Source organism: Ambystoma mexicanum, chromosome 6p (genome assembly GCF_040938575.1).
Source record: "Ambystoma mexicanum isolate Mex_15411 chromosome 6p, UKY_AmexF1_1, whole genome shotgun sequence".
NCBI classification, from domain to species: domain Eukaryota; kingdom Metazoa; phylum Chordata; class Amphibia; order Caudata; family Ambystomatidae; genus Ambystoma; species Ambystoma mexicanum.
Window position 1 is genome coordinate 1,415,220,670 of NC_090935.1, and position 18,617 is coordinate 1,415,239,286.

At 47.6% G+C, this 18,617-nt stretch overlaps 1 protein-coding gene across 1 annotated transcript in view; it reads left to right on the forward strand.

Moving 5' to 3' along the window:
* Nucleotides 1-18,617, forward strand: part of HPSE (heparanase) — a 366,331-nt gene that overhangs the window by 37,081 nt on the left and 310,633 nt on the right. The window contains exon 2 of the mRNA XM_069626116.1: nucleotides 16,108-16,253. Coding sequence (XP_069482217.1) covers nucleotides 16,108-16,253 — 146 coding nt within the window. The remainder of the gene's footprint in view (nucleotides 1-16,107; nucleotides 16,254-18,617) is intronic.

Genomic DNA, 18,617 nt, shown 5'->3' on the forward strand with positions numbered 1-18,617 from the left:
GGATCATCTTCAGCCTAAAGTTTCTCCCTGACCTTGATACTGCTACATTCTTGCATAAACTGATCCCTTATCCTCTCTTCCAATTGTTGGTCAAATGTACATGTCCTTGCCAACTTCCTCAATGCTGTGACGTACTGTTCCACTGTTTCACCATCTTCTTGGACTCTCTTCCCAAATGTATATCTTTCGAAGATTGTATTAATCTTCTTCTCATAGTCTTTGTTCAATTTTTGAATTGCTTTTTCATACTCATTCATGTCCCCATTTTCACCCACTAGAAGATCTGGTAAATCCTCATATTCTCCTGACCAGCTGGTCCCAGACAGTGTAATAGCAAGGATTTGTATTCTCTCCACACTGTAATTGGTTCCAAACACCACGCTAGCATAGTTCTCAAACACCTTGAGCCACCTCTTCCATGGTAGCACAGGTTCCCCTATGTCTGGCATGAACATTTGGGGGGCTGGTACACCATGCATAGACATATCGCCACCACCTCTGTGAGCCGTGTTGAAGGTGACTTGATATCTAGATTGCGTGTTGGTGTTGGTGTGTGGCTTCTACTTTCCACTTTAATTATCTTGTCTCATTACACTTTTTTTGTGGTTGACTGGAGTTGGCTTTGCTTTCTTTTCTGCACTAAATTCTTTGTGGCCAAATACCTGGTTAATTCTCAAAAAATAAATACTGTGACAAGAAAAAAGATGATGAGATGAGGATTTCCGATCACTACCTGACTTTGATGATGGCCAATAGTTCCAGTCACTCGGAATTCTCAATAGTACTGGTCCAAAGAAGAGGGTGATGCGATCAGATAACAATTTCCTATCTGTGCCTGAGGTTGTAATGGCCGGCGTGTTGATTGTCGCGTTATCTTGTATTTTTACCTATTTCTTTGAATATGACATTAAAACACTGTATGCGCGTGTATAAGATTCTTTTCACTTCACTTTTCCTTGAGAAATACTCGTTCACTTTCATGGACAGAGTTTGTTGCTGTCACGCCCCTACCTGCAATCGGCCAGAGATCCTTCTCAAAGGCCGTTGGTGAACGTCCTCGTCGCCACTGAAGAATAGGGCAATGACAGGTAAGTAAGTTGAGGTGTTTATTTAGAGCTCTATAGGTATTATGTTGTAACTGTATAATTCTATATAATTATATTATGTAATGTGGGCAGAGGGACATGAGCGTTGTCGTGTAGTATCAAGTCTTCTCCAACCGTCACCTCTCTCTCCCTGCTCTGCGCTTCCACATTCCACTCACGAGCTCTCATGCGGCATCCCGCATTCCACATCATCTGTTACGCTCGATGCTACACAGTGCTAGAGTGTAGTCCTCCTATTTCACAAGTTAAAATCCAGTAGAAATTGCTAGAATTTCATATTGATAGGTTTTATTTCGTGTGAAAAGTCCAATTAAATATATAAATAAGATTTCGTAATATGAAGATAGAAAGTTTGGAGACAATGTTGACTTCAGAGTAAATGATGTTGGGACTGCTCTTTTGGGGCTGGAAATAGATTTGAAATGAGTCCTAAGAAATTAAAATCTGTCCATAAATAATAGATATTGAAGACTCTTTGAATTTTGGTGGTGGCCATCTTGATGACGTTAAAAATACTGCATGCCGCACACCATAGAGTGACAATATGAAAATAATTAAGCTATATGTACTTTCTGATGGCACAAAATCAGTCCCACCTTTTCCTCACGAAAGCTCCCACAAACATTCAAATGCTCTCCTGCAACTCGGGGTAAAAATAAATGGGAGGCAGATTCCCCCTGTCCTGTTAGCCATAGGGAGTAGGAATGCTACCCCAAAGTAGATTTGATTATAGAGCCCTCCTTGCACTGACAGCCACAAGGACTGGTCAGTACTTCTACAAAGAAATGACCTGAAGTGATGAGAGAACAAAAAAAGAGCCTCACTCACCTGAACACTTATTAGGACCAAAAAACAGTTGGCAATCATGAAAGGATTTTCATAGACTGAGGATGAAAAGCAGCAGAGGGACACATTTCTGACAGACGTTATGGTTAAGTTTACCTTGAAAAACACCTTTTGAGGTTAGTGGAAACATTTTATTGGAGGCAAGTTATGGTTGCAGGACAAAATTAAACCCCCACAAATTCGCCATTTATGGTTCTAAAGCAACCATATTTTTGGCTATGCCATTGTAACCAAACCAATTTTCTGCCGCCACCAAGCACTGTATAAGAAGCCACATATGCCAGCACAAATGCCACGCATATACCCACAGTTTATACTGGACATGATGATAGAAAAGAGTTGATGAAGAGCAGTAGTAACCCCAGGTTTTTTTTACGATGGTTCCTGAGCTACGGTTGCTTTAGGAATTTGTGGGCTTTGTGTTGCGCATACAGAGCGTCCTTTTAACCAAGTGATGTTCACTTAGTATGGATAGATATCTGTAGGCTATGTTATGGGCAGGGTTTGGTTAGTGGGGAAAGAGGAAGCATGCAAGATAGCTTTGCTGTGGGTTGATGTGTGCAGTTTGAAAGTAACTAGTGCTGCATGTCGTTCTGTTTTGTAGGTCTTTAATACCAGGAGCACTTGAGGTACATTATGATTCCCTTATAACTGTTTTTGCTTTATTATTGAATATGGTAAAACATAGGGTTGCAACTTCGTAACCTCAACTTTGAGGTAGAGGCCCATTAATTTAGAAATAAGCATACAATAATACCTTTTTCTGTTCGATTCAACCTTAATTGCCTGTTTGCATTTCCTGTTGATACTGGAGATGCCCCCGTATCTTTTGTGCAAGCATCACAAGTGCACAAAATGGATGATTGGGACCTGATTGAGCACTGGCTGGGAACCGCTGATCTTGTGCCATTATGCATGGATGCCCTAGGGAACCGCCTCGCCAGGGAGCACCCCTGGCTGGGGGGGCTGAAGGGGTGCAGTGAGAGAAGTGGCTGCAATAAGTGCTGGCATTGATTAATCTGCTCGCCCATCACTCAGGGTGCCACTGAGGCAGTGAGGAAGCATGGCATCCCCCAGAGATGTTAGCGTCATGTGGGAAACGGCTCTGCGTGCTTAACCCACAGAGCACAGCGATGCGGCCCATTCCAGGCGTAAATAATATTATTGCTGCAGGTTAGTAGCTGACTGGAGATGCACACGCTCTGGAGAAGCTTATGGTGCCTGCTCGGCGCCACCCAAGCTTGTCCCAGCCCACCTAAAGCTCTGTGTATAAGTGTTCATTGATCCTGAAGCAGTGATATGGTAAGCTGTGTCGGTTGCTTGTGTAGTGCATAACGTTGCTGTCAGGGTGAAAGTAGGGTGGGACAATTGAGGGGGTGGGGAGTGGCAGAGGGAAGGAAACCACACATCAAATGTTCAGTTGTGTTCCTTGTGCAGCGCTTTACAAGACCCAATGCAAACCTCTGCTACCCAGAGGCTACTAGCTATGAAAACCCACAGCCATGCGAAAATGCACCTTGCAGACATCCTATACCGCTACAAGGCCATATCGATACGTGTTCTTTACAAATACCAGTGAAATGAACCTATAACACGGTAAATTGAAGAAATGGTTGAAGCACCACTTGTGCAGAGAGAGAGCAAAGTGTATTTATGGCCCAAAACATTTCTTCCAACAAGGCTGACCCTTCCTTCTTGCACCAGGTAAGGTAGCTGCCAAAAAAACGTCCTGCGGACCTGATAGCCCTCAAGGCCACCAGCAGTTTATAGCGCTCTGTTGAAAGCTGCAGTAGTTTTCTTTTTTTTCATCTTACATCTATTCAATTCTCTTAGGATGATTTGGAACTGAGCATGTGCACACCCATCCATACCCTGAGATCTAGCTGCCTGAGGACCTCCAGTGGAGCAATTGATGTCACAGCCATTTTATCCTCAAATTTAAATCCTGTGGCTGTCAAATCAGTATATATGATTCAATGTTACAAACCTCTTATGGTGAGGGTTGTGAAAAGTGAAATGGAGCACCAGGCCCGATGTGCACAGTGTACTTATTCGAGCATGAAACATATTTATCACCGGTCTATTTGTGACCTATAAAGATCGTCCTTTGGGACTGAGGAGGGGAGCCCATGACTCTTAACACCTCCTCGGGGACAGGGTAAGCAGGATCCCACACAGTGACTCCCCTTAGGGGACAGGAACCCCCCCCCAGAGAGATGTCACCATTTCTCCCCCCCTCCCGCCCCCAGACACTAATCCCTTTTGGGGATATACTGGCACTAGGTGGTTTGATAACTCCATCCACCCTTTAATCATGGATGACTTGGCTTCTGACGTTGGAGACCTGAATGAAACCATCTCCTGGACGCGCGTCCAGGAAAGAACCAATTCAGGAGACAGTCTGCAGACCCTGCTGAGTGTAGCCATGTTAAGGAGCTCAGTAGGAGGAACTGGCGAGAGGGATAGAATGCCAGCCTCTCTGTGCATGGCCTGGATGTGCACTTGTAGAGTGCAGTGAAACCAGTGGTTGAAGTGAGCGTGGGCCGTTGGGGGCGATGCTCCTCTACTTTTTTTAAATTAAGTTTTACTGTTCCTATACTTTTATTTTAAAAAGAAACCGTTCCGGAATGTTTTTTTTCTAAAATAAAAGTGTAGGAAGCAGTTGAAACCTGCACTTCAGTGCAGTGCACTGAACGTACCCTTAAGCAGCAGGCGCATTTGTTTGGGGGTTTGTATTGTGCGTGTAAGGTGGCGTGGCTATGAGATTTGTGGGGATCGGTGCAGGCCAGCAGGGAACCCACTTCCACGATTTCTTTTCCAGCACTTCGACCACTGAGTGAAACACTCCATATGAACATCCAGAGCAGCCCTGGGGGGCTGGGAGAGCAAGAACAAAGCACTCCAGAGGACCAAGGAGATGGCAGCTGGGATGCTGCCTGACCATCGCCGCTCCGAGCGTGCGAAGAAGAGATCACCCAGTGCCCGCCACAGAGCCCAGTTGAGGAGTAGCGTAAGTGGCTCTGTGACGAGAGGAGAGCCCATTCAACCCAACGCCCTTCATGAGGATCACCACCTGCAGCAACCAGCGAGACGGTCGGATGAGTGAGACAGAGGAGAAAGCACACCCAGAGTGGGGAGAGGTCGAAAGAACCTGAGAGTTGGGGACAGGCTATAAGATCCCCGGAGTGGGTAGTCTGAAAGAGAAGACCCTCGAGTGAGGAACAAGGATGAAGAACAAACCTCAGGCCGGGGGTAAGAAAAAGGAAAGTCTAAAGAAGAGAAACCCCAGAAGGGGGGTCTAAGAAGGAGAGAGAGAAGAAACGCTAATGGGAGAAAGCAGAAACCTCAGTGTGGCAAGAAAGAAAAAAAGAGAAAACCCAGAGTGGGCAATGAGAACAAGACTAGCCCAGGAGAAACTGAAAGAGTTCCCATGTGGGGAGTGAGGAGGAAAGCACCAGCGTGGGCAGAGATTGAACGAACTCCAGAGGGGCGGGGGGAGTAAGGAAAAGAGAAGTCCCCAACAGAGGAGAGACTGAAAGAACTCTTGCATGGTAGAGCGAGAGAGAGGAACACCCCAGAGAGCGGAGCAATGGTAGAGATCCTGGAGTGGGGAGAACTGAGAAAGAGAATCCCAGACTACGGGCTAAGAAAGTGGAAAGCCTCAGAGTGGGGAGAGAGTGAGCGAATCCCAGAATGGGGAGTGAGAAGGAGCAGACATCAGAGTGGGGAGCGATCAAAAGGATCCCAGAGTAGGGACAAATAAGCACAATATCCCAGAGGCAAAAGCGACTGAAAGACCCCAAGAACTGTAGGACGAGACACAGAGGGCTGCATTGGAGGACTTGTGCAATGGTCCAGTCGCCAAACAACTGTATGATTTGAACTATAAAACATATGCAAAAGCCTATGATGGTGGCACAGGGTTGGGGGTCGGAAGCCAGAAGCCACCCCGGTCTATGGGTAGTTGCCTAAGCTCTTCTTTTTCTTAGTTTGTTGTTGTCCTTTACTAGATGGGGAGAGTGACAGTTTAGAGTAGGATTCCAGAGAGAGGAGTTTTGATTATGTTCTGACATCTTGACAAGCACCCTTTCTTTCAATTTTTGTTATAGATTAGGGCTCTATCTGTTGATGGAAATATTAGTTTTGACTTGAGTAGAAAATAATAAAGACCCTTGAAGCATGCCTCCTTGTACGAGTCCTGATTCTGACCTACCACAGTTCCCAGAATGTTCTTTGCTTTTATGCGAAGCAGGTTGGGACCCTTGCTGGTGTTTTTTGCCCCATCCCCTTTCTCATAGGGGTATTTCTAAAAGGTATACTATAAGAGCACTAGACGTTCTGTAACCTTGTTGTTTATCAAAAGTGTAAATTGCACCTGGTTTCTTGACTCCCTGAAAATGAGCGAAATATTTGCCTTTCATTTGTTTGGCCAATTCTTTTCTTTTTTTTCTTAAGGGGTTTACTTTACACGCCCAAATTCTCCTTTGTCCCTATTACTTGCTGTTCCTTCTCAATTTACACCCCTTTACTTTTTTCCCTTTTTCTACACTTTTGTTTTCCTTTCCATATCAACCATACATACGTTAAATATATTAAAACTGTTGTGCAATGCCAAATTCATACATACACACAAATCTAGGGCAGAATTGCTATTTTATCCGGATAAAGGTCTCTGTCGGTCAAAGTAGAGGCTCCGCTGATGGGGCAGAAAGAGCAGGATGGGAAAGTATGTTTTCTGAAAAAAATGCAGCCAGTTCCATTTCAAGGTGAAAGGGACAGTGAAAATGCAAACAATTCCAACTCAATTTGGTATAACTTCAACTTGTCAATGAAAAGTTCCAAATCAGTAAATAGAAGGGTTTTTCCCTTCTTTGAACACTTCTTTAGTTCATCAACAGCAGAAATAAGTGTCTTGGTCAGTATGATTTTCCACAAATGCCTTTTGTCAACTTCAATTTGTCAGTAGAAAGTTCTAACTCAATTTGGTATACCTTTCAGGATCACAACCAACATAAAATGCATCTTGGTCGGGATGATTTGCCACAGATATCTTTAGCATCACATTCATACCCCTTTTAAGCACTTCAACTTCCAACTAATTTACGCCCATGCTAGGCCTGCTCCTTCCATCAGTTTGCAGTCCAGGTATACACCCTACCCGGACAGCATTTCTCCATCACAAGTGCTTTTGGGGTTGATATCACTTGATCAATGTTTCACCACAACTTCATATTGTTCAACAAATTATAGCTTCAAAACTTCCTACAACTCTTCAGGGAAAAGAGGATTTATGTTAGTGTTCTTTGATACTCTTCTGAAAGTAAAGCTCCTCTCCTTCTGGGTCGCTTTTCCCAGAAGGGCAGCCTTTGTGCCACTCTTGCTTCCCGACTACGCCAGTAACCGATGACTGATAGGAAAAGGGTATTTTACTTCTCTCCCCCTGACTTGAATAATGGGAGTTTATGCCTACTTTCACCACTGGTTGTGCAACGGATGAGCCACAAGTGTCACTGTTTATAAATCTCCCAATAGCCCCCTGCCGCTGTTGGCAGTGTCTGCTATTTTGTAAACTGCCTTGGTATGGCTCTCTCTTGTCTTGGACAAAGCTTGTAGGTATTTACTTTTAACAATGTTGCCCATTTATATTCTTGTTGTTACCACTAACACACTTGAAATATTAGTCTTTTGGTTTTCGTGTATTGAGGTTGCGCTGCTTTTTATTACTTCGGTAGTCAAAATTACTTTGGAAGTCTTGCTTGCTTGCGTGTGTTGCTTTTGCTTTGTTTCAGTAACTCAAAATGTAATAGTGCTTTTCAAGTCACTTTCATTTACACAAGTATCTCTCACTCGCCGAACGCCTGCCTTGCATACGCGAGTGGGGAAGGAGTACTCCGGGATCAGACAAAGGCTATGAACTCACTGAATAAGATGTGCTCTTCTATTCCTCTTGCCGCTTGCAAGACTTTTCTTCTTGTGGCATCTCGCAACTCAGCAAACCTCTTCTTTCAATTTGTCGCTACCTGCACCACCTGCTAATGGAGCCCTTGTTGCTCCTGAGGTTTTTTCGTGCATGCCAGCCACCAGAGACCTTGAGGCCCTCGGGTGCACGCCATCCACCTGGGATGGCTTCTGGGAAGGGAAAACCTCTCCTGCCGTCACTTCCCACTGCGCAGCCTCTGCACTGCTGGACTCAAGAGGAACAGACCCTCTCAGGACCGACAGTTACACTCTGCCATGCAATGGTCCCAGCATCTCCTCTCTCCTTCAGCTTCTGCTTGGGCTGCCAACCACTCTGCTTCTGCTTCCTGCTGCACTTCACTCCTTTCCTCCTGGCCTGTACCTGCAGTGCGGGGGGGGAGCTTAAGTCTGTCTCCCTCAGGTGTAGGTCATTTGCAGTAATGAACTGACCCTCTCTGCAAGACTACACCTCTTCAGTCATCTTCCTCGGCCCAGTACTTAGAGGATTATGGGACTTGAAGTCCCTAATGGCAAAGTTAGGTTTACCAGTCTGAATTTCACTTCTACACTTAGATTTATTCTTTACAACATTATTTTAAGGAACATCATAAGGACCAGTCACTTAAGCTGATTGAAGAGGGAAAGGCAATTCTTTTAGGTTATTATCCATAAATTCCCTTTCACTGTACCCTTGGGTATAACAGGTATTTAGGTTTACACATCTCTGGTGCTTTGAAAGGGTTTTTATTTCTTCGAAGGCCTAGGGTTTGTTGGGTCTCCGCTTCGCTCTGAAGCGGACCCGGGCCGATGATCCTGCGCGCGCCGGAATGATACGCAGGAGCCAGGAGTCTCACACAACCTGCTTTATTGAATACATCGGCGGAACTGCCGAGCCTGCCTTCGTCCCTCCCCCTTCCCCTGACGTCACGTCCGGGACGTCATGTCCTGTGGGACCCAACAGGGGTCCGCCCACACAACGATGTGGGCAACCTGACATCTCCCCCCTTTTTAACACGTTAGTTGAGGGGCTCCCCTCTTACCCCATCTCCTCGATGAGTCGCATCGGCTTCATACGACTCCTCTGCGGTCGTGTTGCCTTGCTCGGGGTCGGTTTATCCCTGGCGGGTGGGGAGCGGGGCGCTTCGCCTTCTGACTCTTCTCCGTCTCCCTGATACGCTTCTTCGCGTGGTCTGTCCTCATCGCTATCTCTGTCCCAGGTCCATTGGCCTGTTGGAGCCAGTCTGACTCATTTGAAATGCGAGCTGTTCCTGGTTATCGTGGAGTGGTCATCTCTTTGTGCAGTGACCATAGAACCCTTCTTGTGTGTCACGACCAGCGGTGTGGGTGCGAAAGTGGCTTCCTCTTTCCTGTTCTTGGGTTGTCTTAGCCATACTTCGTCTCCTGGTTGCATTATGTTCTCCCGAGCCCTCCTTTTCCTGTCTGTGATCTCTTTTGTTTTCGCTTTGCTCGCGGTGTCATTTGCTTGCGCTTTTTGTTCCAGCGGTGTTGGATCTTGTGGTCTCGGGTCCTCGGGTAGTCGCGTGGTGATTGGTCTTCGGAACATCAGGTCTGCCGGGCATACACCCTTCGTGCTGTGGGGGGTGTGCCTGTATTCTCGTAGAAGTTGGTTAAGGGCCTGTTTGAATGGCTTGTTTTGTACATGGGCTATTTGTAGGGTCCTCTTTATGTTGGCCATGAATCTCTCGACCATGCCGTTGGCCTGTGGCCATCGGGGGGGGTTATGCGTCGATGTTGAAACCCCATGTATTTTGCGAATTGCTGAAAGTCTTGACTGATGAATGTGGGACCGTTGTCGGACTTTATGATCTTGGGGATGCCATAGGTAGAGAGCATCCTGTCGATAACTGGAATGACACATGCTGTGGCGCTGCTCTCTACTATTTGGGCGTCCGGGTATCTTGAATGTTCGTCCATGAGCACGACCACGTGTGTCCCGTTATTCAGTGGTCCGAATAAGTCTAGTGCCAGCTCTTCCCACACTTTGTTTGGCAGCGGTGAGGATTGTAAAGGGTTCGGGTGCGGCGGGGGTGCCACTTGCGCGCAGACGTGGCAGTTGCCCACTATATTTTCCACCAGGCGATCAAATTGAGGGAACCAGACTTTCTGGCGTAGGAGGCGCTTTGTGGCGACTACGCCCCTGTGTCCTTCATGGGCTAGGTGTATTATCCTCTCCCGGAGCGTTCTCGGGACGATGACCTTGCATCCTTTTAGTATGACGTTATCCTCCACCACGGTCAACTCGTCGCGGACTTGATCCAGCCACTTGATGTCTTCCTTCGTGGTATCCGATTCACCTCTGGCCTGCTGTTTCATGAGGGCCGTCTTGTCCACTTGCAGGCAGTGCCGGGCAATTCGCAGCGCTGAGTCTGCTTCTGATTGGATGGACAGCTCCAGCCACCCAACCGGAAGTGGTTGTAGGTGGTGGATGATGTAATTTATGTACGCGTCCGCTATGGACGGTTGAGACGCCGTTGTGGGCATGGGATGCCGGGAGAGATAGTCCGCTGGGTTTTCCTCCTTTCCTGGCCGGTGTTGTATGATGAATCTGTAGTCCTGTAGGCGGAGGCTCCATCTGGCAATTCTTGGTGGCATCCTGGCCTTTGGGCTGCCGTATATGGTGAGTAGTGCCTGGTGGTCCGTGATGATGGTGAACTCTTTGCCAAATAGGAATAGATGAAAGTATTCGCAAGCCCAGACGACCGCGAGGCTCTCCTTTTCCGCCTGAGAGTATGCCTGTTCTGTGATCGTCAGGCTCCTGCTGGCGTATGCTACCATGTGCTTGGTCCGTGGCTCCTTGGGGTCTTTTTGCATCAATATGGCACCTAGTCCCACCGGGCTGGCGTCCACTATCAGCTCGGTGTCACGGCCGGCATCAAAGTACGCCATGTCCTCTGCCTGTGTGATGGCCTTTCGTATCGCTTCGAACACTGCTTGGCCCTCCTTCGACCACGTGAACGGCGTGTCCTTCCTGGTGAGTAGTCGTAGGGGATTGCTGACTGTGGCATAGTCTTTCAGGTACCTGGAGCAGTAGCTGGCCAGTCCCAGAAACGATCTGAGGTCGGTAGTGTTTACAGGGGGCGTGGCGGAGTTGAGGGCTTCCACTTTCTCTGGGTCGGGTCTCATGCCTTTATCTGAGAAGATGTGCCCGAAAAACCTCAGCGATCCTTTGGAGAACTCGCACTTGGCTTTGTTTAGGGTGAGCCCTGCATCGTCTAGCGCTTGACATACTCTGTGCAGTGCCAGGTCATGTTCTTCCTGTGACTTGCCGTATACTAGGACGTCGTCCGAATAATTCAGACAGTTGGGAACGTGCCTGATCACTTTGTGAATCTCCTCCTGAAAGATCTCGGCGGCCGAGGATATGCCAAAAATGAGCCTTTTGTATTGAAACAGGCCGAGATGAGTGACAAACGTGGTGATGTAACGGGATTCCGGTGCTATTTCAATTTGGTGGTAGCCTTTTGTGAGGTCTAATTTGGAGAAGATCCTCGCCCCGTGGAGGAGGTGAATCATGTCCGTGATTCTGGGCGCTTGATGTCGCTCCCTTTCGATGGCTGTGTTGGCTCTGCGCATGTCGACGCATAGCCGTATGGATCCTTCCGCTGACTTCTTCGGGACGGGGACGATGGGTGATACCCATGGCGTCGGGCCTGATACGGGTTCTATAACATTCATTTTGATGAGCTTGTCCAACTCCTCTTCTACTTGTCTCTGGATATTGAACGGGATGCCTCGGTAGTGTTGGGCCACCGGTTTGACCTGAGGGTTGATGTGGAGGTGCACTTTCCGGTTGCGTAGTTTGCCTAGGCCGGTGAAGAGTCTAGGGAATGATTGTTCAATTGAGTCCAGTTTGGTGAAGTACTTGTGGGCCATCAACTGGTATAAGTTGTGCAACAGTCCCATGTCCACTACTGTCCGAAAGCTCAGTTTGCACCCGCTGTTGGCTTCTGTGTCTAGGATGTACAGTGGGATCTTCGCCGAGTGTCCTTTGTGTGTGCATATGGCTGTGATCATGCCTTTGCAAGGCAGGGGTGTCCTGGATCCATAGGGGTATATGTCAACGGTGGCTTTTCGGATCTTTGGCGGGGTGGTCAAGGACTGATATGCGCTTTCACTGATGATATTGACCGTCGCTCCGGTGTCCACGAGAAACTTCAGTGGTGTGTCATTTACTTGGAGTGTCAAGATGGGGCTGTGTTGGGTGGCCGCCGTGTTGTCCTGTAGGGCCCACACGTACCCTTTCCTTCTCTGGTCCTCCTCTGACGAGAGGGTGTCTGTACTGGTGGGGGATCGGGTCTCCACATACCTTACGAAACGCCGCCTGTGTGATCTTCTAGTGTCCTCCGATGACCGTTTGTCTTCGCGTGTGTATCGATTTCTGCGGTCTCCTTCTTCTTTCCTGGCACGCCGCCTTTCGCTGTCCGCTGCCGGCCTGGGCGGGCTCTGAGGTGTGGGCCTGCGCCTTTCTTGGTAGCGGTGTTTGGGCGTTGAGTGGATTGGGGCGTTCTTACACATGGCCCTGTAATGGTCCATTCCCCCGCACTCGGCACACTTTTGTCCTATGGCCGGGCATGTACCCGTGTGTGGATATTCATAGCCACATTTGAAGCATGTGGCATTGGTGTGTTTGTTGGTCTGGCTTGGGTGAGTATATAGTTTATTGATTGCTTCAGCGTTGTCACTGGGTTGGTGTATGGACACTTTGCCGAGGCTGTCCAGTTGCGAGTCCACCGCTGCTTCCATGCGGGCCAGCGCCAGAATTTCTTCTAGTGACCGTTGTTTCTGTAACGGTTGTTTGCGGAAAGGCTGTGAGAGGCATCCAGCTATTACTTGGGACCTGAGCGCCTCTTCATTGGAGTACCTGTGGAATTCAGTGTTTCAGTTTGATGCGTAGTCGCATCACAAAACTGTCTATGGATTCCCCTTTATCCTGTCTTGTTGTGTGGAACATGTGGCGCTCATAATCCACGTTTGTATGTGGTGCGAAGTATTCGGACAGCTTGGCATGTAGCTCCCCATATGTGACGGTGTCTACGTCCAGCAACTCCCCTGCAATGTCTCTTACCGCTGGTCCCACTGCCATGAACAGTGTATTTTTCAGCCTCGTGTCGTCCGTCAATCCTATGGCCCCTGTGTAAAACTTGAAGTCTCGTAACCATATGTTCCATCTGGGCCCCAGGTTGGAGGTGTCTCTGATTTCAAACGGGTTGGGCATGTGCATGACTTGGGCTGCTCCCTCCTGGTGTGCATGCTGGTTGTTGTCCTGCGCTGTGTCAGCGCTTCCAGATGCCTGTCCTGCTCCTCCTGGGTGGTCGCTGTGTCCGACATGGCAGCGGAGCAGTAAGAGATTTGTGCGGTGCTATGCTGTAGCGTCTAGGCTGTGCTGGGACGGTGACTTTTCTGCTCCGTGAAGTGTTCGGTTTCCTCCCACGTTATGGCTTCCTCGTGGTGTGGCCTTTGTCCTTCTCTATTCCCCCGTCCCCTGCTATATGCCAGATGCGGCGACACGTCTTCTCGTGCGCACCCACGTGTGGGGAGGCGGGGCTGCTCGTAGCGAGTGCCTCCGCGGTTCCGGAGCGCCCGTGTCCTGTGGGCGCCTTTGTGCGGCTTGCGGGCGGTGTCACACGGGAGCCGGGGACGCTCTCACACGGCGCACTCGTGATCGGGAGGCGGGGCCGCTCGTGGCGAGTGCCCCAGCGGTATTGGAGCGCCCGTGTCTCGGCTTGTGGGCTGTGTCACACGGGAGCCGGGGCCGCGCTCATGCGGTGCGCCCGTGATGTATGAGTTTCTGCAGGCCGAATACCAGGCCTCTGTCATGCGGGAGGCGGCGCCGTGCAGAGTCGGCAGCCGTGCCCGAGGTGCGCCGACACGCTGAACTGCTCGGCCGCAGACCTCGGCACGGTGCCTGCGGGGTCCGCGTCCGCTCGTCGCCAGTGTTGGGTCTCCGCTTCGCTCTGAAGCGGACCCGGGCCGATGATCCTGCGCGCGCCGGAATGATACGCAGGAGCCAGGAGTCTCACACAACCTGCTTTATTGAATACATCGGCGGAACTGCCGAGCCTGCCCTCGTCCCTCCCCCTCCCCCTTCCCCTGACGTCACGTCCGGGACGTCATGTCCTGTGGGACCCAACAGGGGTCCGCCCACACAACGATGTGGGCAACCTGACAGGGTTTCATTAGTGTTTTTACCCTTGTTTGCATGTGTATTTTGTGATACAGCAAGATTTTTATTTTTTTAATTTTTTTTAACAACAAGCTATTATGTACTTTGGCACTACGTGGTCATTCTCTCTAGAGGAAGAAAAATACAGCATCTCATCCCCCGGAGTCCTCCCATTCCCCTGAGTCTTTTCTCCTCCAAGGTGATCCTCCCGCAGAACATCATCCCCAAAGTCAGGATCAGAAAGCGTCTGCCTAAAAGCTCATAAAGCGGGTGGAACCAAGTCTTTATAGGCCTATGAAATCTCTAGTGGTCCTTGCTATATACATAAAACAGATACTCTATACAGGACGTTGTGCCTCATTATGAGTTTGGTGGTATCTGGGTGGTAAATCTGCCCAGATACCACCAAACTGAATTACCGTTACCACCACTTGGTCTCTTGGAATTTCCGCCGGATTACAGGTGATGGTGGCGGTGTAATTCCCCATTTTTATTTTAGTCCATTAGACTCAATGCAGCTTTTTTAGCGTAATTACCGCGGCAGTAATTATGCTGATTTTTCAGTGGTTAGTTGGAGGATTTACCTCCAGGATTTTCCTGGAAGCAAATCCTCTACTCTAGGCCAAAATTCGCATTTTGGTGTATTGGTGAAGTTGTCAGTAACTGAGTTACCATCAACTTTACCACCAAAGTCGTAATGAGGCCGTTTAAGTGCTATGAGAAATCTAAGGAGGCTCTAACAAGGAGCCATGACATATGTTCTGGCTGTGGCCTAAAGAGGAGGAACATGGCTGATGCGAGGGCTGCGTTCCCCAAACAATATTACTTTGGGAGGAAGGATGGGGAGGAGGGATAGGATGAGGTTGATGAATTCGAACAAAAAAACTAAATGTACAGTAAATTGCATAATAAATCAATCCGTAATTTTCAGATCAAGACAGTAAAAAAACAGTTAATTGTAATTTAATAACATTATTTCAGAGAAGTTGGAATACCGTGTTATCAAGATGAACAGTGCAGATTTGTATAATGCAAGAATCAAACAGGATCTTGAGAGTTAATACCAACTCCTGAAGGTCCAGTGTGCTCAAACAAATTATTTGCACTGTCTTGATAACACCGTATTCCAACTAATCTAAAAAATAAAAATAAATGGATTCAGATACAAAGTAAAATAATGTTCTTGACCTTGATTAGCAGATTAATTGCGACCTGTTGGTCATTGCAAGGTGTTCTGGGGCTATTATCAAATCAAAGTGTAATACCCACCTCCTGTCACCCATTGTTAGCTGGAGCGGACTTAATAAAAGTGATTACGTAGTTCACTCCAGCTAACAACATCACTTCAGCTAAACCCCATCCCCCTCCCATTGTCCTCTACAGGCTGCAATTACTCCCTGTGCGCTGCAGCAAGAGTAAACAAAAGGCGCTCGCCCCCTGCAATCCTGTTCCTGCTGAGTCCGCAGGCAGGTCTGTAATCTCTCCCTCTCCGCCCCTATGTCAGGCTGCTGGCTCTGTCCATCACTTTAACAACTGAAATGTCTTCTTCCTTCATCTAAAACCGACACCCACTTCACGTCATGGCCACTTGTTGTGGTGATGGACCCTGAACATAACATGGCAAAGCTCCGCATCGCAAGCAGTTTTTTGAGGCTACTGTCCCCGTCCCCTAAAAGCCCTGCCTGTGTATTATGGGGTTTTTCATACTGCGTCAGTCCCCACCAGCAGAATCCAGACCTTGGGTGGCACAGTGTAACGCATTTAAAATGTTAAAGCATAGGAGACGCCGAAATAGAGCCCTACTCTGTGTGCTAAAAAGAATCCTGGAAAGCAAATTAGTTTTATTTGGCGCAGTAAACTTAAAGGTGAATATTTATGAAATTCCGCAGGTGGACCACCAGCTCCTCCTGTTCAGTTTCAGGGGGTTGTTGTGATCTGTCTGTTTCGCATTTTGACTGAATCTTTTTCCTTAAACTGTAACATCCCATCTCATGACATTTCTTTTCCTCACAGATCCCAGAGGCTTAGGACTTTGGCAAACAATTTGACCCCGGCCTACTTGAGGTTCGGTGGGACACAAACCGACTTTTTGCTGTTTAGTCCAAAGAAGCATTCATCTTGGGAGGAGAAACTCTACTGGCAGTCAACCATCAGTCAAGGTGATGTTTCTTTCTTCTAATCTCACTTTTCTATATTACGTTAATTATGAATTCTTTTTTTAAGTGTCTTTGCACTGAGGTGCCGACTTCAATATTATTTTTGCTCTGGCTCCACCTTAAGTACATAGATCTGCTCTCCCAATCACCTTGCAATAAACCTCTAAGCTCAGCCACAACAAAAACACCATTATCAGCCGAACCCGGAAGCTGGCGAGTGCCTGCTTTGTGACTTATTTCTATTGTTTTTTTTATACTGTCTGCACCAGTTCACGAGTAGTCTTACCTGTGAAACCTTGTCCGAGTTCAGGCGAATGGTGGTCTGGTATGGTATTGACTAAATGGCCTTACAAAAGGAGCTACCATGTGTAAGGTTACCAGATGACTCTGTCACCAATGACACTTATTCCAGGGTTTATACTTGCATTTACTATAGTTTTACTCTAGTCCATCTTTTTCATTTCAGATGACATACAGTACTGCTCGCCAAATGCAATTGATGAATACATTAAATCACTTTCTCATAGGTCACTCTGCTCTCTGTTAAGATTTCTTACCGTGCAAATGTATCAATGCTACAACCCCTTTTTTAGTTTTAGATCACCTTAGGGAGGACAAAGTGCCAGCTCCAGGGTGAGTCACAATGAGCGTGGTATAGGATGTATGCTGGGCAGCAGATGCCAGCCTTGCACCTCAGACTGTTTGGGCTGGTTGCATCGTTTATCCGGAACTCTGGCAAAGCATTTGTAAATTGAACAGATTAACTGGTGGTGGGGGATGGAATCCCAGAGCACATGGGTAGGCAACTCCCCTCCCCCTGTGTGTACTAATTAAATGTGTATCAATTAAGTTAAAGTAGGTGCAAGGAAATAAACTAAGGAATCTACTTTGACACCATATTGTATTAGGGATAAGTACACATAGGTTATCCAAATAAAAAAAACTGGATGTATCTGCATGAACTAAACTTCTTAGGATGGTTACTCTCCAAGGTCTAGGTAGTGCTTTGGAATAACGTGATGCTAGAAAGTTTCTCTCAGGGAACATAAAGCGTGCTTAACTAAATGTTCTCGCAGTTTTGACCAATCTCCACTGGCAGATCCATTACAACTCAGTTTTGCCATATTTGGTGTATGTTGTAGTGCTTTTGTGCCTGTGCAATGAAATAAAGCTGTGTTTTATTGATGGTTAATCAATAGGAGTATTAATGTATTGTTTCTGTACATTTCATACCTCTCATGAGTTGCCTGAAGTGGTTTCCCAATTGAATTGACTCTTGTGATGAATCGGGTGGAGTCATCGCTAATTCCCCGGCAGTGACCTCGTCCTATGTGGCCAGGGGACACAAGCCGCTACCTGGGCTATATGATGGAGGATCAAATGGGGAGGAGACAGCCTGCGGGGAGATGTAATGGCTTCATTGAATGAGACATAAGACCCCCCCATTTTCCCTTGAAGATAACCCTCCCATATCTAATAACCTCATGGCCTATTGTCATACATCTACGCATCGTACTATGATGAATGGGGAAGACCTTTTCCCCAGACCTATAGGCTAACCATCCAACTTTGGTCTGCCTTTTGAAACAACCTTCTCCAGTCCCACCTATCAATCATCCAGGACTGACTTGCCATTGAAAAACCATTGAGAATGTCAATTCAAGTCTTTCGATACAATTGTCAAAAATATACTTCCTTTCCCAGAATTACCAAAATACTGTGACGAGGAAGAGGGATCGAGCAATGCAGAGCGAAGAAGGCCACAAACCCAGTGAACACTCTAGTTGTTCCTCACATACACCTGTGCCCAGGAAATGTAAAGAGCAGAGGCAGAGAGTCGATGTCTGCAGCTGGCGGGAGAGAGCTGTGTCTCTCGGCGAGTTTCGAGGGAGAGAAAGCCTGAGACCAGTGTGGTGGAGCCAGGTGGCTCACCGAGCGAGAAAGAAGCTGTTACATGAGAAGGACATGCTATGGGAATGTCAGGAGCCGTCGAGACTTCTGGGCATTTGCAGGTGACAGAAAGCTGCGCTTCACTTACTGTACCCTTGAACGAAGCAAACGTGTCCAGTGGAAGCCGCAAGAGATGGGGAAAACCAAGAGGAAGTGGTTGTGCAAAAGAAGCAGATGGAAACGCTATAACGGCTGACCGCAGGAGAATCCAAGAACGCCAACAAGTGCCAGTGAGTTCACCTAGATACAGTGGGGATACTGGGGTGTATCGGCATCCAAGCCAAATACAAGTACTTGTAAATAAAGCCACAGAGCGAGAAAGAACGAAAGGGCTTGTAGTTAAAGGGGCAACTGAGCTATGAGCAAAACCTTTAAAGACATGTGAATGTATACAGTGCAAGTATATGGGTAACCCAA